A 27,045-nucleotide genomic window follows, 5' to 3' on the forward strand; every position below is an offset into this window, starting at 1 on the left:
GGAATAGGATTAAAATGAGCAACCTCCCCATTGCATGTGAGCCATTGTATCGCAACGTTGATGGCTGCACATTTGTTGAGGATAATTTACATTCATTGAAGATCATTTCATTTATTTCAAATAATTTAATGTTCGAATAAGATGCATCTCTCGTCACTGACCCGTTCATTGGACCACCTGGATTAGACCAACCTCGAACGCATTGGGACAAAGCTGAACGGAATAATAAAACCCGTAGCAGCCATGGCAGATGCTGCCACCCCCTTCGTTTCGAGTGAAACACTAAAAGAAATCCCGGTGGCATGGGGCTCTGGAAATTCCTGACCGGAGTGGACCGACATCGTGAAGCACCGTGAACTTGGGTCATCCTGAGCGGAAGCATTGAAGACATTCGTTCGGCTCCCTTCAAAGCTCTCCCTTGTTGGCTATCAGACCAGGAACATACACTTACTTGTGAGTCGCTTTTCGCAAGAAACTCGAGAACAAAAATGTAGAATTGATGTTTTGTTTGCACGATGTCGACGGCGGTGACGGCGGCGGTGGTGGTGATTGCGATGATGGCGATGGAAAGAATGATTGTGTACATCGAGTAGTGTGAGCAATAGGAAAAGTGGGGGGGGGGGGGAATGAAGAGATGGGAAGGTGTGCGAGTGAGGGAGGGAGGGAGGAAGGAAAAGAGAAGTGCATTGAAGCAAAACCGTGTCAGGTGAAATTTACTGTGAAACATGACACCAGGCCGGCCAGGAAATCCGAGAGCCCCCAGTGGCCCCCAGTTGCCCACCTAATAATTATACACAGATGCCTATTGTTCAGATTGGTGTGAGTGCGAGAGAGTGTGTGTGTGTCGGTGTCTATACGTGTGTGTGTGTGAGATAGCTAATAGCACTTGCCCCATCAGTCTATATGTAGGGGCTATACGGGGATCTTTGCCTTTGTGTGCAAGTGTCGCTTTGTCTGTGTGTGTCTGTGTGTCTGTGTGTGTGTGTCTGTGTGTGTGTGTGTGCATGTGCGGAGAATAGTGGCACAGTGATTCAAGCACTACGCTACGAACCTGACCACCCGAGTTAGATTCCGAGCAACGGCTCATCAGTGACGAGCGATATCCGAACAGATCTTGGGCCTCCGAAAAGGTTGTCTCAGCCTTAAACGAGTACCTGCTTGCAAGTGTGTAAAATATCGACAGCGGGGAGACAAAGGTGGTTCCGGGCGTTGTGCGTTGGCCACTCCACCCCGCGTCGTGTGCCGTTACGGCCTTCTTCGGGCGCTCGCGAAAGTGCACTTGCTCCAACAGCCCGTGGAAAGCTATACGGGGGATCTTTGTCTTATCTGAGCACGCGTGTGGGCCACCACAAGAAACACACGTGCGCGCTCAAGATCGTCCGCATTAAATCCAGGCGCTGCGCGCACGTACGAATTGTTTGCACACGTGTGTGTGTGAGAGAGAGAGAGCCCTCCTCGCGGACCGGGATTTGTGATGCAATGAAATCCATAAGTAAATAAGATTCTGTTCATCATTTCAGCAAATGTCTCAGCCAGTTTCCTTTAAATGCATTCCAGGTGCTTTGAGTGCCCTGTGAATGTAATTCAAGCCTCTCTCCCTCCCCTCCCTCCCCCCCCTTTGTCCAACGACCGCCACAAATAAAGAGACAATAATTCATGCGAGTGTGAAGAGTCATCAGTGTTGTGGCGTCACTCTGAGTTGTGTCCTTGATTTCACGACACGATTGCACGGTACTTAAAGCACTCAACGCTCGAGAAACACAAAGCGAGTTGCGAACCGTGAGTGTGGCTCGTGTTCCACGCAGATGCAATAATGTTCGTGTATTTTGATTGATTTATTTTACTTTCACAACGGTGGCAATTCTAATTAGACTGTGTTTTCGATCGGCCTCGCTGATATATATAAGTTTGAATGAGTCCGCCAATAATAATAATAATGATTGTACATACGTTGTATGCAAGGGCATTGTTTAACTTGTGCACAGCTCTTGTGTCATTGTGTTTAAATAGAACGTTGATGTGCGATTCGCTTGCTTTTAACAAAAACATATCGAAGTTACCCCCAAAACTGGCCTTTTACTGGGCGGTTTTTTTCGTGGTAATTTTTATTTTATGAGCAAACATCTCCCAACTGAAATAATCGAGAGTGGCATTGCATATTACTTACAATAAATGCGCCCATTGTGTTTCACATTTACGGAGGGTTATTTATTTCTCTCGTTATTCTGGCAGAGTAAAGGTTGGATGTAAAAAACAACAAGAACATCGATGACCCGGTTACACAGCGTCAACATGTTATTCCTTGCAGCTGTCTGTTAATATCCGAGACGATCTTTTAAAGAAAGATGTTTAAACAAAATCCTGTGACGGTTTGTGAGAGAAGGCCATTATGTGCCTGTTAGAGGTGGAACAATTAACACCCCCCCCCCCCCATACCACCGCCCCCCAGACAATTTGATTAATTATCTCATCATCACGATCAAAATCATATTATTAGTATTATTTATACCGTGCCTTCACATGCTGTACATGTTGAAGCACCAGGGTCATTGCTTGTTGTTGTTGTTGTATTTGTTTTAATATGGTGGTAAATCGGAGTACCTCTAGTTGCTGCAGAGGTCACCTAACCCCATAACAAAGTATTTATCATGCAAATCAAAGAGCACTGATGTCCTAAAAGTGTAATTCCACGTGAGTATCACACGTGAGCTTAAAAATCGATGAATGGATGTGTCGATACACCCTTAGCAGGCGTTTTTTTCACTCATATCCCGAATCACAAAATGTGGCGATGAATGATTGTCCGTTGGTAACGACATTTAGCGAGTCTTCACCTGCTTAAATAAAGCGCATTGATTTGTATTCGCTGACAATCACCGAAAACTCTTTTCTTCCTTTGGCAACACACAAAAAAAAATACGGGATGGGTGGGACGGCTGTTAAAAAAAAATGTAAAAAAAATGCACCGACGGCAAATGATTTACATCTCTGGAGCACTGTGGCTATGTGTTTTGGCAGCGCATAGCCAGGCTGCGAAAGCAGTTAGTGACTGTTTGGGTCTGGTAGCGATTATGTGTATGACCCCCTGTGTGTGTGTGTGGTTGGGGAGAGACTTGGACTGGGTAATTGAGGACCGGACCTCAAGGCATGACACACAACGGCAGTCCGTAGGAATGCTGACGTTGAGCAAAAAAAAAATTAAACCAAAAATATAACTAAAGGAGAGAAAAAAAAAACCCTCCGATTTGCAATATTTGTCATAATGTTTCAAACTAATTACCCTCATACGGTGGTCTTTTTTGCCCCCATTTTCTGGTATGGGATAAGTGTGCAAGGCCGCATTGGTGAGAAAAGATTAAAATTGTTATCATTTAGCAAGCACCGCTGCGTAGCCATCGCGAGTCAATGCTTAGATCATCAACTCTGAGACAAATGCCACATCCTACTTGTGCCGTTAATTGACCCTCCCTGCCGGCGCAGATGAATGTTTCTGCCACTTGGCTTCTTAATGGCTTGGAACGGACCCAAAGCAAGATGGGCATGACACCGAAAAGTCAAGTCAAACGCTATTTGATCAGTAGCTGCGTGAGCGCGCGCGCGCGTGCGTGCGCGCGCGTGTGTGTGTTTTCCATTCCTTCTTTTGAACGCGTTCGTATGCACGTCGTTGTGAATTGTAACCAACGCGTACGGCCGCGATCACCCTGATTGCATTTGACAAGCGAAATGAGTGAATGGCTATGGAGGTTGAGGTTGTGTGTGGGGGGTGGGGGTGGTGAGGGATAGGTTGGGTGGGTGGAGTGCTGGGCTTAGGTTGCCGTCGTGGTGGTGGGAGGGGGTCAATGGGAGGGGGGGGTGTTGTGCAATCAGGAAAACGCGACGCAATTCGCTCGCCCGAGTTGCGCCAGGACACGGCGCGAGCGATCGTCTGGGCCGATCGTCACTCAGCGTAGTGGCCGGCCACTCGTGGACCCGACGCCCGGTTAACCCGACGAGACGCAGGCGCGCCCCAGCGCGGCACGTGTGCCGGGGTTTGTTCAGGCTCACGTAACGCTTCATTTCCTGCAGCACGGCCAAAAGCCAAAATCCAATTTCTGGAGATTTTCTGGTTCACGTGCATTCGGCGTTGATGTGTCAGAGTGGTAAAAAGAAATGTACTCTTACAGTCCGGTTTTTTTTTATTTTGTTTAAACGTTACAGGTTGAACTTTGCTTTATTCGCAGTTTGTTTTGATTTTAATTATGTTAGCAGCAATATGTGTACACCCCCACGCGAAGTCCTTTGTGGCAATCTACCGATGGTCAGCTTGGGTTGGTGAAGTGGGGGGCCGGTGGGTCTCGAGGTGGGAGAGAGCGTGGGGAGCCGAATCGGTTACGTCACCCGCCACCGATGTTCGCCAATGCCAGGAATCAAACTCAGTGTTGCCACATTTGCTGTGCGCTGCGCGCGAACAACTGCTCCACCGCACCGCCCCATTCCGATGAGTGATACGACTCTAACCTACAGCCCTTTGTCAGTTCACTGCTGGATAAGGGTCTCCGCGCGCCATGCGCGTGATGGGGCTTACTTCACCACGCTGAATTTCGATTTAAAGCTTTCGTGACTGCAGGGATTCATCTTCTTGGTTCTTTCGGTAAAGTCACGTAGAAGGGAAGTAATAAAATAATAAAAATAAAACATAATAAAATAATTCTCACGACGTTTCGGCCACAACGCAAGCAGCCGTCCTCAGGTGAAGGCCAGGTCTGTCGGGGAGACAGCGTCTTCAGACGCTGTCTCCCCGACAGACACGAGGCTGGTCAACGCGGGTGGGTAAAACGGGGTGCATGGTCGTTGGAACATCGTACGCAGTAACAGTGCAACATCTGCACACGTACATATATGCACATCTATACACCGTTTTATAACCTGTACGTTTTAGCCTGCAAATACCGTTGCATATGTGCACGATTGATTTTTTTTCCCCCAACATTTAACGTAGCGATGTTATTTCGCCGGAACTTTTCCATTACGAGTGACAGTAACAAATGCAAAATTTAGGCAACTTTAAAATAGCAGCATAATTAACGAGCCTCGCACGAGAACGCAGGTGCCGAATACCAAAAAAAAACCCACACACACACACAACACAATGCTACGATCCCCATTAATATTGAGAAGAATTCAAATGTGAACCATCCCTCCGACACCAGGCCCTCACTCTCCCCCTGGCCACATGCGGCCGCGCAAATTATTTAGAGTCGCGGCCAACAAAGAGCACAGATGAGAGCCAGGTGAATAAAGGATGCTTCCTCCTGCACGAGGCACGTGCGGTCCACAGAAGAAGAGGCCAATGGTTGGCCGGTCACCCCCACTCCCCACCCGCCACCCTCCCTATGTGGGCCATCGGTGCCCTCCGTGATCTCACGATAGGTGGTCAGAAATTTCGGTCAGCGTGCCGATTAAACGATGGAAAAAAAGATGTGTTAGATGAGGCTTTTACCCTTGCTGGCAATAAAGCGGGAAGTGTTAGGATGTTCAAACAGCAAATCGAAAGTTATCGCACAGCATCAGGGTCCGCATTAACCGCAGGTGCAAACAATCGTGCTCTGATAATGTATGGCGCGGTCTTTGAAACTGATTGGCCTACACCAGAGACAGCCTTCGAAGCACTTGTCTCTGCGCCAGTGTCAGACCACAGAACGCCAAAAGGCGACCGGTGCAAAGGCTCTGCAAGCATCAAGACGGTAAGAGCTCGGGGCGAGCAGTTATATCTACGGGACATTTTTGGCAGTATCAAAACGATGGACAAAAAAAAGAGTATCGGCTTGACCCTTCCTGACAATAGAACCGGTGTTAAGATATTCAAACACCAACGTAGATACCTATTGCAGGGCATCAGGTCTACATTAACCACACACGCTTTGCGGCAAAACATGCGAACAAACATGCTCTGACAATATGTGCACTTTGAAACGGATTGGTCTACACTGATAAACGTTTCAACAGCCGAAGCGCGTAGGCATCTTGTTAGACTCCTCAATCGCATTGCACCCGTGTAATGTTCTGCAAATAATAATAGCAGTGGTAGTAATACTACTTTTTTAATCCAATGCAGGATGAAGGCCGCCACGTGCTCCGTATTGGTCCTGGGGGTTGTTTGACCGTCCGTCACTCACCAAGCCGGTTGGTCAAAGCTGGTGAAGGGATGGAGTCTAGATGCACCACACCGGTCTGTTCATCACCCACCCACTAAGGTTAGCCATGGCTTAACTTAGTCTATTGTATTTGCGGGATAACATTTTAGCGTACCCAAAATAGAGTAGTCAGGATCATTCCTTGCTCACGGGTAATGTTATGTTTATTAAAAAAATATAAAAAAATATATTAAAAAACGTACGCACCACCCTAACCCTTTGCATTCGCGAGATCTGCACTCGATGGTGTTTGGGGGCATGCGAGTCATTCTGACAGCTACAAGGTGCACACAACCCAGTGACGGTTGCACGTGCACATTAGAGGCATTTCATGTTTCCTTGCTCGTTCCGTGGCAGGGCCAAGAAAGTAAATGGAGTTATTGCATCCCAGCATGTCTGAGCCGCGCGCCAGTGTTCCGGTCTCAAATCCTTCCCCAACACCTGCACTGACAATGTGCACTCTCCGCTTCCCACCATAGGTCGCTGCCTTGGGTGAAAAGAAATGAAAGCGTTTGAGTGAAATTGTGGGCCTTAGAAGTAACATTCCATTGCCATGCGAAGGGTCCTTATAGATGCACGCAGCATGTTCGCAAAAATTGACCTAAACAAGTGGAGTTTTAAGGGACGCATTACATTGTCAGAGTAACAAAAAAACAACATGCCGGCATTATTTCATGGAGAGGTGGTGCACTGGCTAGCGCGCTCCACTTAGACACACGGTGAGGCGAGTTCGACTCCTGTTCGCGGTTAACATCAGCGGCGAGGGATATCCGAGCCGGTCCGGCACACGCCAACTTTCGCCAATCCGTGCTGACCAGGGTGGTGTGAAGCGAGGTCAAACAACCCCCTTGAGCCACAAGGCATCCGGGTGGTTTTCACCCAGCACTGGATTTATAGAGGGCTGTACATTATTAGATTATGCACCTACTCGTTTTCAGAATTTTTGAATCGTGCTACAAACCTTACTTCTGAGGACAGTCAACTCGAAATAATGTAATTGGTTATTGACGATAATCGCTTGCAAAAATTGCTCAAGAAATGCATGCAATTCAATTGGCAGTTGGCTACGTATGGTGCAAAAGAAGTTCTACACGCGACCATAAACTGAACAACGCTAACAGGTGCTGTAGAATTATGCGTGGAAAAAAAAACCATCATTACAGATGGTGTGTTAGATCGGTGATGAATGCCATCACAACCGTATTCAGATTTTAAAGTTACGCTTATAATCTCTAACATTTGCAACCATTAATCAGTGTCGGTAGTGTATGTGTGTGTGTTTTTTTTTTACGCGTGCATTTTCTGCACGATATTTACATTGCCCACAAAATATCCGAGACGTCTGATCTTGATGAAAAAAAAAGAGATACACATTTAAACTCTTAAGTCCTTACGCAATTTCTCATAAATGAAATTATGACAGTCATAATGGACACATGCCTTATTGCTCTTTTAGCATCATTGGGTTTGGTTTCTCTCGAATCATTTGTAACTAAATTACCCTTAAACCATCCACAGTGGTTTTTTTTTTCCATAAGAAGGCTGCATCGAAATGGAACTCATATTTCCTATGGCTCCCTGGGTGAGCTAATTTTAATGCAATTGTTTTAAATTATGGCCCTTTTTTTTACAAAGCAGCTGCAGCCAGTGTTGGGATGCGTCCAAAAACAACGAAGGCATTCGTTTTGATTAAATAGTGCCTTCAAAATGTTGTATTGGCAAACATCGTTTGAAAAAGAAAATATGTTTTTACTATGCTACATGCAGAGGCATCATGATAAAAGTGAGTTTAATACAAGCTTTAAATGTTGGCGCTTCTTTCTGGTGAAATGAATCTCATCGTGTTTGTGTACCAGTACAAGCAGAGACAGAAATTTGCTATTTTTATTTGCACGTAATTAATTTCGTGATGTAAATGCTTTCTCGCTGTGTCCGTGTGCCAGGGTAACAACGTCTCGTGGAACTTGTACAAGTCTCTGCAGTGTTTTACGCCAATGTTTGTTTTCCGAGCGTCCAACATCGTGACACTGCGGCCTTCGTGCTCATGTTTATCAGTCACAACTTGCCATTGCGCACGAAGAAGAGAAGAGCTTACGATTTCTATAGAGAATCAGACATTTCGATTTAAAGCTTTCGTGACTGCAGGGATTCATCTTCTTAGTTCTTTCGGTAAAGTCACGTAGAATGGAAATAATAAAATAATAAAAATAAAACATAATACAATAATTCTCACGACGTTTCGGACACAACGCAAGCAGCCGTCCTCAGGTGGAGAGCAGGTCTGTCGAGAAGACTCGTGAGAATTATTTTATTATTTTATTATTTCCATTCTACGTGACTTTATCGAAAGAACCAAGAAGAATAATCAGAATTTTTATTTAGCCTCGAGGAGAAATCCGATGAGCTTCGAAGCTCTTAATCACAGATGCCCAGGAACACGTCGCGTTGACTGTGAAGCAGAGTAGGCGGGCGAGACAGAGACACGTGTGGCAAGACGAGATGGTGACCAGCAGTGGAGTCTTATGGCAAAGTAGCAGCCAAAGGACCCCACGATATCAAGGTCACGTCCACCACGGAGATGGAACGATGGGGCCAGCTCGTGTGCATGTGCTAAATGGATTGCTACATTGCAGGAATTATGACAGATGCAACTACTTTGTTATTGGGGGGGGGGGGGGAACCTTCATCCAGCAGTGGATTTTCATGCTTGTTGCTGTTGCCAATGATGATGATGACCAATATGCAAACTGAAACAGCAAGCGTAGCGCGATTAAGCATGCATTTTGGAGGTCTGGCCTTCAGCCAGTGCTGCTAATGTCGCAATGTTTTTCATGCCTTAAGTAGTAAACAATCAGGTCTGCCCGGTGTCTGGCTGCATGTGGATTCCTGCTCAAATAAAGTGCATTCGCTACGCTCCTCCTTACCAGCAGAGCAAAGGCGATCTCAGCAACGGTCGAAGTGCACCCAAAATAAACGTGGAGAGATGCAGATAAGTTGAACAAGCGTACGTGAACTTGAACAAAACAACGGAAAAATATAGGAGAAACTATGAAAGCAATAGCTATATATGCACAAATACAAAGAAAGTATGAATTACACAATTACAAATTCACACCTGCCAATGCATAACTGCAAACGACAGATGCAAGTCACGGTTGCGAAGGTGACTGCAGTTGGCACCAAGCATGCGTTTAAAGAACACGTCTTGATGGTGAATTCCAAAGGCTCCACTTCCCATATTTCCTGAGCTCCAGCATTCCACCGAAAGAAGATGCCACACGCTAAACGTTCGCAATGCACTCAGCAGCGTGGCGTGGTCAGCATGTGGCCCTGGTGCACGAAATGCGATGGGTCCCTTCCCCTGGCCTGGGCCCAGGTGGAGTTGCACCGCCTGCACACTCGATCGTGACGTCACTGAACGCACCAGCCACTTGCTGAAGGAGAAAGTGAGGAGGGAGGAGGGGGGGTGTTTTTTTTTGTTAAGGATCTTTTAAAATAAATAAAAGTATTGATTTTAAACGGTACATTTTCTTTAAAAATAATTCATACGACTAAAAGTTTGGTGAAGACAAACTTATCAGCGTAAAGCCACCCTCGGTGTGTTCAAGCAATCTTCAACACACACACACAGCCGGCAACAACAAATACAATAAACGTGATCATCCTCTCGCCACAACATACACTGGGTGAAGAATAATAATAATAACCACGTAAAAAAGATGAAGCAAAGGAAGGAGAATAAAAACAAGGGGGGGGGGGAGGGGGCAGATAAAGGAATAAAACAACAAAAGATTGAAAAATCAGAAAACAGTTTGAACGCATAGCGTTTGATGAACTGGACTGACAGACGACTTCAAAGGGTTTCGGCGAGGCTGGGCCTGACAGCGGGGTCGGAGGTCGAGCCCACCGTAGCACGGCCCTGCCGATCGATTTCATGTCAATAGCTGTCAGGGCGGCCACGCTGAGCCGGCCTTGATGAAAGCCCAAGGTGCCGTCGATGCCAAGAGGGTTGCTCTCAAACCTCGGCCCTGGATTTACCGTGTGTGTGTGTGTACGTATGTGTACGTGTGTGGACGTGTGTGTGTACGTAGGTGTGTGTGTGTACGTGTGTGTGTGTACGTGTGTGTGTGTACGTGTGTGTGTGGACGTGTGTGTGGGGAGCGGTGGTGTAGCGGTTAGCGCGTTGCGCTACGAACCTGGCCACCAGAATTCGATTCCCGTTCACGTCCAACACCAGCGACGATTATCTGAACTGGTCCTGGGGCTCCCCTAGGTTGACTCAGCCTCAAATGAGTACCTGGTGCTGTGTGTAAACATCGCCACTGGGAAGACAAAGGCGGTCGGGCGTGGTGCTGACCACCCACCCCCTCGTGTACCGTTCCGGTCTTCACAGGTGTTTGCTAACAGCACTTGCCCCTACAGTCTGTTAAGGCTATACGGGGGGACTTTGTCTTTGTATGTGTGTGTGACTGCATGCTTGTGTATTGTTGTTTCATTTGAGGTTTTCATTGTCTTTAATTATTTTTAGAAAGCGGTTCAGAGTCCCTAAAAAAGCATGCCTTTCCGTGCGCTAGTTTTACCATGCGACATTCGGTGGGGAACCAAAACTCTATCGCCTCATACCACAGTTTGGACTTCTTCTGGAAGCATCATCAGCCGTGATCAATCCACTGCTGGCTTAAGCCGTTGCCTCTCTCTACAGTCAAGTGCAGTGATCCGACAAGACAAAGATCCCCCGTATAGCATTAACAGCCTCTAGGGGCAAGTGCTGTTAGCGAGCACCTATGAAGGCCTGCACGGTACACGAGGAGGTGGGTGGCCAGCACCACTCCCGATCGCCTGTGTCTCCCCAGTGGCGATGTTTACACACGGCACCAGGTAATCATTTGAGGCTGAGTCGACCTAGGTGAGCCGCAGGACCAGTTCGGATAATCGTCACTGGGTGTTGGCCGGGAACGGGAATCGAACTCTGGTCGCCAGGTTCATAGCGCAGCGCGCTAACCGCTACACTACCGCTCCCACATACCACCAACACACGGGCTTATGTCGATTGGGAATATTTATGTACTTATTTATTTTAATCACCTTACCTTTTTTGTGTGGTCCAGTGAAGGTTAATTATATATGTGGCCAAACGTCAGTGCAATGTGCGCACGTAATACGTCCCAGTGATTTTTTATGTTTTTGTTCGGCTGCGATAAACGTAAATAATCTATCGGACAAAATGTTCGATGGATTAGAGTTGTGATTGCTCCGCATAAACCAATCGATTTGGTGCAACTGATTGTGCCGAAATTTTTTTTTATCAAAACAAAAACGACTTAATGCTGGGGTAATGTTCCAGTGTGTTATTATGGTGAATATCTCCACCAGCATCATTGAACGAGTTACTCAACAGAGAAGTTGGGGGGGGGGGCTTCTTCTAAATTCCATTATCTTAAATACCAACCCAGAAACGATAAAACTTGTAATAGTTTATTTTAAAACTTAGTTTTAGGAGACGGGTTTTTTCTTTTCTTTTTTTTACCACGTTGAGTAAAATAGAGATGCAATATAAATAACTGTATTCATGTGACATCCTTTACATGATTTTAATACATTTTTCATTCAATATGTCAAGAATTGAAATAGGACAGAGACTTTTTTTTCTAACAACTTTTGGAAATATGAACGCGAGAAGCCCCGCTGATTTTGATATTCCGCAAAATTCATTGCAGGTTTTTGGAGCGATAGCGGGTGGCCACACTCCCTTGATCTCAGAGGGGGAATTTCATGAAAATATATTTTTTTAACCTAAAAGAATAAAAAAAAATATTCATAAAAACGGACAAATCGAGGAAGACGGTGGCACGTTGTGGAGCATTTCATTTCCTGCGCCGAGTTGAAAAAAATGTCGATATGAAATATCTGTCTGTCCCAATCTGTACAAAACGTCTCTCTCATTCAGCGCTCACTATAATATTGCCCTTCCAGATGCATCAAAACCTAATATTGATGGTACAATTTTGAACCTGCACGGCGCGTCAAGGCATCCAGAGATGATTTCAAGTGACAGCTATAGGGGGTGTTGCAAGGGTAGATGGGAGGTGAAGGGGGGGGGTTAGATGGGGTTGATGGTTGATGCGGGGTAGGGGGAGAGGAAGAGTGGGTGTGGTGGAGGCAAGGTGGGGTCCACGTGCCAGCGTGCACTCAATGGGCTCCCACATGACTTGCTTCGAAATCATACACATGAGGGACACAGATTATGTGTACCGCACAAGCCCTGGGTTTGAGTCCAGATTCCCCAAATCGAACCCCTTTCTGTGTGGAGTTTGTATATTCTCCTCGTGGTCTGCACTGGTTTCCCCCCGAGTTCTCTGGATTCATCCCATAACTAATAATGTAGCTGGTATTGGGCAAATATTCTAATGCTGAAAAATTACCTGCAAAATTACTGGGTTGGGATTGTACGTAGTATTATCGCCCTCAGCAGCGTAAAGTTGGCAGGACCATCCGGAAAACGAGTCATGAGATTCAAAGATGCTTTCCTGGAAAAACAAGTGTGATACAGGTAATGTCAAGATGCAAAAATAAGAATTGAATATGCCAACCCGGATAACACGCGCGCAGACACACGGAAAATAAGAACACCTTCACAACACAGATGTATTCATCGCTTTAGCGTATACATCACCAATATAAAGTGCCATCATCAGCCACTTTTTACCCACTGCTGGATAGAGGCCTCTCCATACCCATCACCACACAGATATACGTATGTTTTAAGTCGGATACTTAACAAAAACATCCATATTTCCAATGCACCACAATGCCAGATGTTCCTTTTGGCATGGCATCCTTGACAGACAATTAATCGTAAATAGAGATCCAAAGCAACACGGAATCGTCAGTGTGCGGTGATTTTTTTTTCGGAGGAGCGGGAATTTTTTGCTATTTTTTTCTCTCTCATTTTTTTCCCGTCTCATCTTGTGCCACAGTGCTGCTTGAGCGGGGGCCGCTCCCGCTGCGAGGATATCGATTTGTAGAGACGAGCGTCTGGAGAGGCAATTAAGGCGACCACTCGGACGGCCTGTTAGGGCACAGAGGGGGCCCTTCTGCGCGCCTCCCGAAAAGCTTCGCCGCGATGGCCACGTGCGGGCGCGCGCCGTCAGTTGCTGTGGGAGAAGGACGAGGGGGGAGGGGAGACGGGAGGGGAGTGCCGATAAGCCGGAGACCGAGCTCGTCGGCTGATCAAGCTACTTGTTTTAACATCTCCCTGTGGTTCCCCCCCCCACGCTGGAGCCAACAAGCCGGCAGCACGAGGCACGGCCCCTGTTCCAAAGGTAACGTCCGTCAGATGTGCAGCAGCAGCAGCAGTCGCGGGTAATGAGAATTTACGGCCCTTTGTCAATCCACTGCTGGATGAAGGACTCTCTGCCTCGTGACAGCTGATGGGGCTTGCGCAGAGCATATTTCATCACGGATGGTCAGCTAGCTTTGGTGAAGGGAAGGGTGGGGAGCACGCTGCACCGTGAACGCCGCGCCCCGAGTTTGATTCCCACTCACGGCCAACGCCAGTGACGAATGTCTGAGCCAGTCCTGGGCCTCCTCTATGTTGACTCAGCCTCAAGTGAGTACCAGGTAAACATCGCCACGAGACAAAGGCGGCCCGGTGTGGTGCTGACCACCCACCCCCTAGAAAGCGGTTCAGAGTCCCTAAAAAAGCATGCCTTTCCGTGCGCTAGTTTTACCATGCGACATTCGGTGGGGATCAGTTTAGGCAAAGGTGATGGCTAACAGAACTTGTCCCAAAAGTCTGTTAAGGTTATATGGGGAATCTTTGTCTTTTATTTTCAGGGTGGGGGGGTGTTAAATGAGACAGTTGCCCTCCTCCTGAAATTGTTTATGTTGTTTTTTTTTTCCTTCAAGAATGTGAAATTGCAGATCAATAATTAATATATTTTTCATGTATATATTTCATCGTGGATGCATTTTGCAGTGTACAATGAAAACGCATAGACACTATGTGGCCTCACGTCAAGAATCAAGGCAAGGTGTCAGCCAAGGAACGGCACGCGCCCGAGGTGGGAACACCCAGCGTCGGGGGAGATGGAGTGACGAAATAAGCTCGCGCGCGGCTGCTGGGTGGATTGTTATACCGCAGGATCACGCCAGACGCCTGCGGCTTGGAGAAGCCTTCATCCAGCAGTGGATTGACCACGGCTAATGCTGGCGATGGTAATGATGATGGCCAGTGAAAACTTGATTTGCATGCAACGAATGTAGGCCCCCCCCCCCATAATTAGTGACGATGCATGACAGTGGGAACACTTTGGGTGTGCCACTGACCATACTCGACCCAGCGGAACCGCTTCTTGGTGAGAGTCTTCCACGTGACCATGGTCCCTCAAGGTCACGACGGCTTCCGAGGAAGAGGGGAGAATCGTAGCTACCGATCGTGTTTCGGAATCAGGATCAGAATACGCATTCATACTGGAGGAATCTGATGAGCTACGAAGCTCTTTATCGCAGATGTCCAGTATATTTACCAGGTGCGACGGGGATGGCGAGGGCTGCTCCTTAACTGCAGCGGCAGTTTTTGGTGTTTTGCCACGAGCTCGTTTTACTCAGTTTCCATCCATCACTGCATGCTTAATTGCCGTAATGATATTAAAATGTTACAGTTTAATGCGATCCACCTGCGACTAGTTTTTTTTTTGTGCTGGTAAAATCCAGTCGCCGGCTGTACCTTCCCCTCGCACTGAGGCATAACATAACAAAATCAGACGGAACTGGCCCGCGCGGGGACCCTTCATAGGTTTAGGGTTCGCTTAAGGCAATGAGTTTAAATCAGTCCAGATATAGGTACAGAAAAAAGGGGGGGGGGAGCGGTGGCGCAGCGGTTAGCACGCTGCACCTAATTCGCTGGCACGGCTAACGCGGGTAACATCAGTGGACGCCTTCCTTCACCCACCTGTGCTGGCAGGTGGATGCACTCGAACTGGTTTCATTGATCCACCTGCAAAATGATTTCATGAGGCTCGTTCCCTCCCTCGGCTGTTACTCCAACATGAGTGCGGCTCACCGAACCATCTTACCTCCACGTGTCCTGCCCAAGCTCACTTACTGATCTTAACAATCAGACCGATGCCTTTCACCAACCGTATGCCCTCTCATCCACAGGCTCCTCTTTCGTCTCTCGATGTAGTTCCCAGCGTGCATCACTCCACGTGCGGTGTGTGAAATGTTCAGTTTTTTGTGCAAATTTTCCTCATCAATGTACGTATGTTGAACTTCTTTCACACCGTACGTAGCCAACCGTGATAATCGGTGGTGCGGGGAAAGGGCAATAAACTAAACACAAAAAGCAGTTCTAAAGAAATGAGTTTTCAATCAAGAATGTCCATCTTTAGGAAACATAAAAAAAAACATTACAACCTCAATAAAGTATGATTGATTTGAAGTATGACCAAAAATGAATCAATATCAATAGGAGTCCTCGCTATCCAAACAGCATTCATATTTTTGAATGTTAATTCTACGGCACGCTAAACAAGCGATCCCAATCAGTTTAGGCAAAGCGATCATGCAAATTAACGACGCCCGGTTTAACGAGGTCTTCTTGGGTATCACGTTTGCATAAAGGTCCTGTTAAAGTAGTCAAGGAAAACTATGCAATAAAATGTGGATTCATTTAGCATCTGAATGAAACCGCATCTCAACGTTAACTGAAACAGTGTTGGGCAACATTTACATTGGCAAGAGTAGCAGTCGGTTATATTAGCGGAGGAAGAAAAGGAATACCTGAAGCTGCGACTTGCACAGGGGTAGGGAGTTAACAGCATGGACGGCTGGGATAAAAAAAAAACATTTCAGACTATGGGGGCAGCAGATTATAATGAGCAACCTATCCCTGGATGACGGCTACCTGTGGGATTCGACAGGAAGCAATGCTTGCAGGAGTGGAAAAGTGCGTGGTGAAGGAGTCGAGAGTGAGATGAGCCAGGATAGGTGGCAAGGGGGGGGGGGGCAAGGAAGATCTGGAAGATGGTGAGTGCGATCTTGACGTTGATCCGGGATCCGATTGGGAGCCAGTGGAGCGATGGGAGCATGGCCCCTGACGTGGTCGCATTTAGATGTGCGGGTGAGGAATCTGGCAGCAGGAATGTTGATAAGCGTGCCCACGAAGGGTGCACTCTGCATATGTCCCTTGCCTCCTCCTCCTCCACCACCACCACCATCCCCTCCTCTCTCCACATGCACCGCCTCGTGGCTCCCCCAGCTCACTTAAATAAACGATGCTCCACCATCTCTACGTTAATTAGGGGATTGTTAATTGCGGGCTGGGGGCACGTGAGTACCCGCCAAGCCTTGCGGCCCCGTTCATTATAAGGGCAGCAGCGTTCATTGCTCTTTGCATAAGAACACAGACATGCATCCTTGTGGCTTTGGGTAATAGAGCGAGGCTATGTTGTAGTTACAAATATATATGCTAAGCCCTCCAAGATATATTTTAAATTCCCTTATCTACAGATAAATAACGCATTGGGGGGGAGGAGGGGGGGGGGAAGTACACTATATATTTTTTAATAGTATGTGCGGTTGTGTAGATGTACATTTTTATTTAATACTTGAGGCACACGGATACATGCAGGTGCCGTACAAATGACTGGCAAACGGTTTTGAGAATCGGACACTTAACGTTATGATGTTGTGTAACAGTTGCCGTATATTAAAGTACTACACGAAGCTAGTTTAATAGCAAATAATTATTGTAATTTTAAGTATTACCGAATTTTATATCCCTTATTATGCATTAAAATAACGTAGTTTCCATCCGACACGTGTGTTTAATTGGGCCATGCGTTTCCTGCATCGTGTTTAAGCCAAATACTACCTAAACAAAACTAAAGCTGCTTGTAAATGTTTATAAAGTAATGCTTACAAGATGTTTGCGTTTTAGAAAAAAAGTGGTACATGGGTTAAAATTGCGAACAAAATGTTTGCTATTTGACATTGAACTCAAGTTTGTATTTTTCAATGTTAAAGCATTGACACACCTACACAGGAATGCTTAAATATATATAAAGTATTAGAAATGACACAGCATATATATTTTTTTCGAAAGGGAAACAGCGCTGGCTTTTGTCTGCCAAGCAACGTGTGCAGTCGGGCGTAATAGCACACGATGTCTGCCAAAGGACGAAAATGATTAAATTGAGCAACACGGGGATTATACCTTTTTGAAAAGCGTTGATTCATTTAGTTTACTTTTTTTTATAAAACAATAGTTAGAAGCTACAATGTCATGGCTGAGTCTAATAAGCGTTACGAACTCTTCATATTCAAATTAGGCGTAAAAGTGACAAGAATAATCTTTTTTTTTTGAATAATGAACAACTTAATGCCGCTAGGGGAGAACGGCAAACGGATGTACTTTTCAGTACGCATTCGAAGCACTCCATCCGTATAATTCCAAAGCTTAATTTGTAAAAAAAAAAGAAGAATTACAAAGTAATGAAAATAAGTAAATAATCATTATTTAAAATAACGTCAGTGCAAGGAGAGGAGGAGGGAAAAAAAAATCTGTATTGTATCGCGCAATTCTCCAAACTAATTAGACCTAAGAAAAAATAAATTCCCTTCTAATCCCCCACAAAGCTTGGCGTACCCCCTTCTGCCAAAAAAACTTTGCACTTTTTGTTTCACGAACCACGGGGTGTTGAGTCTGGGAGATGGTGGCGGCTGGGGGGGCTGCGAGTGGGGGGGGGGTCTGTGCAATCCCCGCAGGCCACTGCCTCGTATTCTAATGCACCCTAATTAAGTGCGAGCTCTAATTAGGAAACGGGCTTTAATTAGTAAAGCTCTTGCATATTTGATTAGCGGGGGAGAGGGCGGTTGGTAATGGGTGGGTGGCAGGGGGAAGCGGGTGAGTGGGATGGTTGGTTGGTGGTGGTGGATGGGTGGTTTGGGTGGTGGGTTGGAGTGGAAATTTTCTTCGTCTGCAGGGACCCGTGCGATAATTAGAAAACAAAAAAAAATAATTAAAGAATTACTTTTCTTTTTTAATGTGCCGTGGAATAATATATCGGAGCGATGGAAGGCTGTCGTTGGAATTGCAATGGCTTTGTTGGAGGGGGTGGGCAACGAAATTGGGTGAAGTGCTATGGATTGCTCAGAAGTTATAGGACTCACAACAACTGTGCAAAGAAGGGCGCATGTTAATTTGCAGGTGGCTTTGCGGCTCATGTGTGCGTCTCTCGGGTGGTTTGTTAATCTTGGGGGTTTGCAAAAATCAGCTTTGAGGACGCGCCTCCCCAAGGCATTATTGCACTGCCTTTAAATTATAAGACGATGCAGAATTAGACTGATGCTACGAGAGCACACATAAGGCCCTTTTATAAGCTCGCAAATGAGTCAGAAAATTGCAAATGTGTCCCTTTCCATTAACTGGTCTTTAATCCTTCTGCTAAAAAAGAAAGGGGGAGAGTACACCGGGAGTGTGCGTGTCACTAAGTCACAATTCAGTATAGTTCCATCCAACTTGTGATTAATCTTGAAAGTGGTATGTTATTTGTTTAAAAAAAATCGTCTTTAAGTGAAATATTAAGTTGCAAGGAAGTGTGTGTGTGCCGATTCACTTTCCGAACACTTCCTTCTAAACTTAGAATTTCACATATAGATTTTTGACAATAACATCCCACTTTTAAGAGAAACTATGCAATTGGTATGGGTATGCTGTAATATCTTGAGACGTGTATTTGCTACTTCTGCAGTGTTGTAGAGCATTATTTAATAGGCAATGTATATGGAAAGTGTCAATACATTTTTTTAAACAGCAATTTTAACAAAACATGTTTAACTCCAGTTTTTTTACGTATTGTCAATCCACCGCTGGATGAAGTACGCACTACTTTAATATATTGCTGTAAATCATCATCAAATTAGCCTGTGATTTGTATAAACGTTGAACTTCTTTCACACCGTACATAGTCAGCCGCGCTAATCAGAGTCGCGGGGAAAGGAAATACGTAACAACTTGCACTGATGTACATGTCTTTAATAGTTAGTGTTTTACTTAACAAATTATATTTTCTGAATCGTCGGTTACAATTGAAATCGTAATGAATGTTGTATCACTATAAATGCAACGTTGCATGCTGCATACATTCCGTTGTGAAATAAATGCAGTACTAGATTCAATATTTTCCGATGATCTTTGAATACATTTAGCAACGTACCAATTTTTCACGAGAAACAACCAGTCGGCTGTGATCTCTTGTCAGACATCTCTCGTAAACAAAGGCGTGTGCTCTGGGCTTCATTTAAGACGGATCTGTCCAACGGGTTTTATTTGAAATTAAGCCCTGGGTATTCACACCCCGTGAACAATAGAAAAAATCCACCGGGGCGACTACCGGGCTTTTATTAGCGTGGCACCCAAGCTATGGAACGCCTTGCCACTTTGAAAGCAAAGCAATCGGAGTCGGTAGACATTTAAGTCTGCTTTGAAAACCCCATCTCTTGAAACCGACCTTCCCTCTTTAGTTTCGTCGCTTGTCCTGGTTCTGTTTTTTTGGTCACTGCTTTTCATGCATTGCGCATTTGGGGTCCTAGGATGGAATGCGCATTATAAATTAGAATGATTATTTATGAAAAGATCTGTACCTGATGCCCACCATCAACTGATCGTATTCGCGGCAATCGAGCGCCACCTGCTGCCCGACAAACGCCGAAGTTGCTCCGCGTCGCTGACGAAGAGCTTCACCTCAATTGGACGTGTCGGAACGCCGTGACTAATATTGGTCGCGAAAGCCTCCGACTACTTACTTACTACTAGTAGCCTCCTCCTGCTACTTACTAGGGCTGAACGATTAAGCGATTTCAAATCATAATCCCAATTTGAAACAATGCGATTAGCAAATCGCAAAGGCTGCGATTTTTCGCGATTTGAAAAGTCCTATTACTTTCGTTTTGGAATTGTTGTATTTTTTTATTATAACTTAAATTATTTAACTTAACAATTGTTCTATGTTTGATTGTTCTATTTTAATTAAAACATTTTAATAAATACATGTTGGAAGCTATTCATATATTTTAAGTTCTCATCCTTGCATTAAAATATACAGAGCAGTTCATATTGTGATGGCGTCACGTGGTAATGCTCCATCACATGTATTCAATCTATTACACAGTGAATATTGACCTGAAGCTTGACTTAAAAAAATTGAATCGCAAACCAAATTGCAATATCTGTCAGAAAATCAAATCGCAATATCTGTCAGAAAAATCGCACTTAAATATCTTTCCCAAATCGTTGAGCCCTGCTGGGTAGAATTCGATGGTAGCTGTTGAAGTTAGACTCAGCAAGACGGCGCTCGCGGATTGACCAATCAGAGCGCGCGTCACTGCTTCCGCACGTGACCTCCCCCCCCCTGCCGCCCCCACCCCCACCTCAACCAAGATGGCAGCGCCCTGAGCAGCCCACCACATCTCCGCCACGTGGACGCGACCTTTCTCGCTCTCCTCTCTCGCTCTCCTCTCTTCTCCTTCGGCGCCGCCACCAAAGTCGTCGTCCCCCTCCCCACCACCACCTCCGCTTGTCTTCCACAGTCGCGATCACCGCGCTGTCCTCCTTCCATCGCCCGCCATGGCGGCTTTGCTGCCCGTAATCTGCGCAGGGCGAACGGCGTGCGTGTTCGCGGCGCCCTTCTGCCGGCCCCGGCTCGCGATTGCCTTGATGCAGGTCCGAGGGCGCAAGTCCCGGGGCGATCCCAAAGCCAAGTCGAAGGCGGAGCGCGTGCGGCAGCCCACGCCCGTCGACGTGGAGGAGATGCTGGTGCTGAGTGACCGCTACGAGCAGTATCGATTCGTCTTCGCGGCTCTACGGTACCCGATGCTTGTGGGTTGCAGCTGTCCCCGGGGGCGAGGGGGTGGTGGTTGCTACCGCGTGTCGGGTCGGCATGATGTCCTAAACTCGTATGTACGTCAAAACATATAGCTGTCAACCCACACGGTTTAGCCCGTATTCTTGTGTAGGGAAATTGAGTTGTCAGGTCCATACGGCGTACAGACGTTTCAATACGGGCACGGGGTGACCGATACGGTCTGAATTGGTCTAATAAGGTAGGCATTGATAAGGGGTTGACAGGTATGAGTACACACAAATAACTATAAGGTAATAAAAAAAACTATTTTATCATTTGTTTCTCCCTTGTGATGGGACTGTAGGATGAACGTTGAGATGTATTAGGGCACGTGGTGACCAATAAAGTCTGAATTGGTCTGTAATAAGGTAGGCACTGACAAGTGGTTAACATGAATGGTAAACCGTGATGATCGGCAGCCATGGTCAGTCCACTGCTCGATGAAGGCATCACTAAATCGTTGTCACGTTCCCACTTAGCACCATCCATCATGATGGTGTCGTTTCATGAAGATCTGGTTTGTGATGTCCTTCATACATGGGGTCGGCGACCGAAATAAGAAGAGACATTTGTTTTGTCGAATTCGGTCAAGAAAACCCCGCAATGCACTGTGTGGTGAATACGAGACGGGCGATCCTTCATGAATAGCGGTCGCGAAGCAGCAGTCCGCAAAGAGCCACAGGTTGCCGAGCCCTGCTCACACCAAACAAACACAAACGTGCGGAAACAATCAGGACACGCATTGGTGAAGCACCACAACACAACCACGACGAGAGTTAGGTTGTTTTTCACCCCATCACCTACCTCATCACCTACCTCATTAATTTACCGAACCAGTCACCCCCAACAAACAGGCACCAACGTCTACAACCCAAAACGGCAACGTGCCACACACCCACTCTGCACCTGACCAACCAAACATACCCCTACAACTGCCACCAATCACCCCATGGTTTAATTTCAGCCACAGCTGGCTGGTGCTGAGCTTCGGGAAATGTCTCCCACTGTTTCGTGGGGTTTGAGGCCCCGATAACTATTGAATTAAAAATGAAGCTTTGGTCACCTAAACACTACCACCACTATCCACCCCCCCCCCCTAATGCTACCAGCTTGCCACCATATCACGTCAGTCACTCCCGTTCACCTCTAAATCCCCTCATTCATGTGATGTAACAATCCATCTTGCACAAAAACGATTTTATCACTCCCTCCCCCCGTCTCCTGGTGCATGTCCTTTGGTAGAATAATGGCTGGAAACTCGTAGAATTCATTGATTGCGTGGTTTCTGGCATCCTCTACTGGAATTTGGTATAGCACAAATAAAAATGTTTCTCTGTGGGGTGTTGTGGCTGCGCGCTCCTCAGGCGTGAGTTTCGTAAAGATTTATTCCTGAAGAAACGAGAGGAGTCTTTGGGTCTGCGGGCTGAGGAGCGTGCTGTCCAAGAGGCGGAGGAGCAACGACAGCTGCTGGAGTGGAACAACGCGGAGAATGAACGCCTCCGACTGATCAGGTCGGTACATGGATTTTCGGCCAAAATTTCTCCGTCTTGATTTCATTGTGCCATTCGCACACTCCAACGAGGTCGGTCACAGTCAAAGGTTAGCAACCTGCGGCTCCATAGCTGCGTTGCGGCTCTTTAAGGACTGGATTCGTGACGTTATTAGGGACCGCCATCACGTATTCACATGGATTGCGGCTCCTTGAAATATTTTTTTCCCCGAATTCGAAAAAAATGTATCCTGTATTTTGGTTGCCCACCCCTGTGGACATCGTCACGTGAATATTCTTGTTCTTATGAAGCATGCGATGAATCTTCCTACCTCTGTGTTTCAATGAATTGTCACGATTCGGGGATTGTGATTCGATAATGTTTTCATTGTATCGTTTGTAGAATTTAATTTATAAATTCTCTCATGTGATGTTTTGCCTCAGTTATGCCATTAGCATGAATTGCAAATAATCAATTTGTTTGTTCGTTTCTCAATCCGCTTGTCCTGGTGATGGTCAACGCGACAGCATATTGAGTAGGGTGGTCCAGACCTCCCTTACAAATAATCAATTTGTACATTGACTATATGTTGTATTTCTTTTGAGGAAAATAATGTATTTTAATTTGTAAATTGTTGTGAACTGAGCTCTGAGCATCACTAGTTTTCCATAAAAAACTAAATGCAATCCTTTTTGGTAAAATTACAAAATTGAATCTACTCTAATAATATACGGTGATACCAAAATGTGGTCCGTGAGTTTATTCTGACAACAGCTTGGTAATATGGTATGCATGCCATTTCTGAGTGTTTCTCTTATTTCTCCGTGATAAGGGAAGAGCGATATCGTAGCGAAGTCGTTCTTAAAGAGAAGAGCAAGCAACAAGCGGCATCGAAGCTTTTCGAATTTGAGGTGAAGAAGAAAGAAGAGAGGGAAGAAATTGTGCGGAGGCTAAAGGTTCGTACCTTTGTACTTGACACACGAACACTTATACAACGGAGGGGATGTCCTGAAAAAAACATCATCTACAACTAAACTACCAAACAAAACTATTTTCTATTTTACCAGGTAAGGTCCACTGACCTATACAGATATATTTCAGAAGCAACCTGGCCACAAATGGTAGCTCAATGAGGTGGCTTATCATGTGGAAATGTATAGCAGCTAAATACTGTAAATGGATGTTTCTAAATATGGAGGGAAAAACCGAAGCACCCGGAGGAAAATCCACGCTGCCACGGGGAGAACATGAAAACTCTAAATATACAGGTGTTCAGGTCAGGATCGAACCCACGACCTGCATACGAGGCGAGGGAGTTAACATCTTGCCACTACGGCATTTTGACTGCAAGTTTTGTGGTTAATGTAGACATGATTCCTTGCAAAAGGTTTCAGTTTTGTCGCCAGAAAAAAGGGGAAAACCCTATTATAATAGTAGACTAAATAAGTGAGTGAAAAAAGTGAGTTATTAAGTCAATTTGTCGCGATATAATTTTGCTGCAGTGCCGTCTGATATACGCTCCGCAACCTATAACGCCCTGTTACTGCATTGCGGTTGCCCATCCAAGCATTGTCCAGTTATTTAAGGCTGCTTTGCTTCCTTGATCAGGCTCATTTCCCGTGATTCGGTAACATGCAGTTGGGTATTTAGATGCAATATTCGATTCTTTTTTTACTGATAACTGCATTATACTCTACGCATGAACAGGCAGGTAGCAGTTTTATAACAGTCGACCATTTAACCTCCAATGAGTTGTCTTGTAACTTGATCCCATCCAGGAAGAGGTGAAGAACTTCATCACCCTTGAGAACCTGGATGCACGGATCGACGCTGCCATCGATAACCCCAAGAGCTTCAACTTTGCTGTAGACAAGGAAGGCAGGATCGTTAAGCGCACAGCGGTGCACTTGCAGGAGGAGGTCAAGAAGCGAGACTCGGCCGTTTAATCAACAACTTTCCCGAAAAATGTTTGCTGGCAGATCCATCCAGTACAAATGTATTATTATAAGTAAGGTTTTTGTTTTTTGCTCCAGCCATTTGTAATCCACTAGTGGATGAAGGCCTCCCCATTCCTTGTCCGTGATGGAAGTTTTTGACCATACTTCACCACGGTTGGTCAGTGCTGGTTGATGAAGCGACCGTTGGGGAGGGCAGTACCGGATCAGATGTCACTTGCCATTGATGTTAGCTCTGGCCAGGAATCGAACTTGGATCCCCAGATTCATAGCAGAGGGTGCTAACCACCGTGCTATCGCTTCACACAGATACGTGGTATAAATGGGCAGTGGTGTTGGGTAGGTGTGTAACGATGCACAGGTTCATCGATTCAATGTTGATTTTCATGTTCACTACACACATGGACCGTGCGCTTTAGAATGTATGATTAGCATTTCTTATGTCTTGTCAGAATACTGCACGTGATCCTGTGTAGCCTCTGGAGGTGCTACATTCGCCACAATGTAAATAAAAAACTGTTAAATTCCTTAATCGAATCCTGCTTTGTGCTAAGGCATGACAGTTCATACATGATCTGTTCACTGCTGGATGAAGGCCTCACCAAGCTGTTGCAGTCTTTTAATAGTCGTGCGATGTAACAGCCCACGAACTGATGCCATCATGCTCTCAGACGTGTTCTTTCCTTTGTCTGCCATTTCTTATCTGTTCTCCAAGGAGGAACAAAGATTTCTCGGGAAGAGTGACTCAAAAAATATGTATCGGTGTTTTCGGCCAGTAAATGCCAATTGTGCTGTTTAATCACGTCCTTGGAGAGAATCAATTCGGAAATCTCGTAAATGCAGTGAATATCCGCAGTAGAGATTTTATCGAAGTAGGGGTTGCACTTTTCTTGGCACTGCTACGAGATGGCTTTATTTCTTTCGTAGTCAAACCAGTATTTTGACTTCACCGACCTGAGAATTAAGCCAAATAAATGTAAATGCCCAATATACATCGTGTAAAAATTTCGGGTACACTCGAACTCTGCTTAATCACTGGCTGTTACCAGGACTAACCCATGCTCTCAATGCTTGTCGCCTCTGACCTCAGCCACCCGGCCATTTCAGAGCGAGTCTTTGACTTGAAATGTTATTGACTACCCGATTATGATAATTATGATAATGTATGTGCATTTTAGCGTGTAATCTTGGGGAGGGTTATGGGTGAGTTGAATGTTGTATAAACATTTTATAAAAATGTCCTGTATTTTAAAATATTAAGTTTCCATTTTCCTTTAATAGCTGAAGTAATTTGTGTTGCTGTTGGACAATTTTGGAATTTAAAAGATTGACTTTGTTGCACTTTGCACTGTGAATAGCGGTGTGTGATGTTATGCTTGCCATTTTGCGTGCCCCAATAACGATGCATGTGAACTTGCCAACACGTTTGTGTGGTTTATACAAATCGCCAGGATAGTTGTGGAGAATATCCTTTCCGCGTTTCCACACTATCACACTTGTTGCAGTCCATTAATTGACAATTATTGGCAAAAAAAATTTAAGCGTTTATAGAGCGTGGATGCATCCCACTTTGACATTTGGAGAAAGAACAAATTCACAGGCCCTTTCCGTCGTGCCAGGAATATTTTACGCGTGTATTTTTTCGCGCCTTGTGCAGCGTCGTTTGTTTTTTATTTTGTAGAAATTGCGTACAATAGCAAGGGTGGATGGAATCGGGGTTGTAGAGGTGTTGTAATGGCTTTCTCTGTTGGGCAAGGTTAACTGTAAGTGTACCCTTTTAAAAGTGTTTTGCATTGTTCATGAGCATGGCTTGCGCTCTTTCTAAATGTGGTGGCTAAAATAAGCCATGCAATGAGTGTGCGACTTAATGGCACGTCACTGACGTGTGGCGGTTTTGTTTTTGCGAGTAAAGAGGGGAGAGAGAAAATATTTCGAAATTGAAATCGCAAAGGTTTTTTGTTTTTACTCGTCGACTAAATAGCTGTGTTGAAATCTGGGAAATGTTGCATTCTTACGGAATGCCCTTCCCTAAAGCCTCTTTTCCTTATAGACCGCAGCAGACATTTTCCATCATGAAATAAATGGAATGTACATTCATTTGGCGGGGCCTTTGATTGCTATGCGCGGAGCCATTCATCGCCACTGAAAAGGCCGAATCGCAATGCTTCGTTATAAATCAACAAGGGCAAAAGGTTATGCAGGAATTTATTTGAGTAATTTTGTTCTTTCAAGAACAAATCTCCTCAACCTTGGCTGTGTTGGTTTAACAATGAGTGCCGTGAGTGATGGACGTCAGTGACGGATGCCTGCAGTAATGGAACGCTGAAAATCTTGAATTAAGTGGAGCAAAATGTGAATGCTTGCAGATGCGTGCCTTTTAAAGTGGCGATGAATATGTTTTTGCATTGTCGACGGTGCAACAGGAACGGTGGGCTCAATGGTTGCATTCAATCTCTCGGGTGTCGGAAGCAAACGGCTGCCGATTAGCGAGCTTCCACACGGACGCATGGCAGTGAAGTTG

The 27,045-nt window shown here is 45.6% G+C and overlaps 1 protein-coding gene across 1 annotated transcript; it reads left to right on the plus strand.

The window, feature by feature from the left end:
- The first annotated feature begins 20,570 nt into the window (after window positions 1-20,570).
- On the plus strand, window positions 20,571-26,621 carry MRPS26 (mitochondrial ribosomal protein S26). Its single transcript, XM_078593083.1, has 4 exons — window positions 20,571-21,041; window positions 22,444-22,590; window positions 23,402-23,525; window positions 24,348-26,621. The coding sequence occupies exons 1-4, from the start codon at window positions 20,803-20,805 to the stop codon at window positions 24,513-24,515; spliced, it is 678 nt and encodes a 225-aa protein (XP_078449209.1). The 5' UTR covers window positions 20,571-20,802; the 3' UTR covers window positions 24,516-26,621.
- Window positions 26,622-27,045: the final 424 nt, after the last annotated feature.

This window comes from Lampetra planeri, chromosome 4 (genome assembly GCF_965212315.1).
Source record: "Lampetra planeri chromosome 4, kcLamPlan1.2.h2, whole genome shotgun sequence".
In the NCBI taxonomy this organism is placed as follows: domain Eukaryota; kingdom Metazoa; phylum Chordata; class Hyperoartia; order Petromyzontiformes; family Petromyzontidae; genus Lampetra; species Lampetra planeri.

Coding starts and splice junctions, on each gene's coding strand:
- MRPS26 (XM_078593083.1), top strand. CDS start 20,803: ATGGCGGCTTTGCTGCCCGTAATCTGCGCAGGGCGAACGGCGTGCGTG. Junction 21,042..22,443: donor TTCGTCTTCGCGGCTCTACG/GTACCCGATGCT, acceptor CGCGCTCCTCAG/GCGTGAGTTTCGTAAAGATT. Junction 22,591..23,401: donor GAACGCCTCCGACTGATCAG/GTCGGTACATGG, acceptor CTCCGTGATAAG/GGAAGAGCGATATCGTAGCG.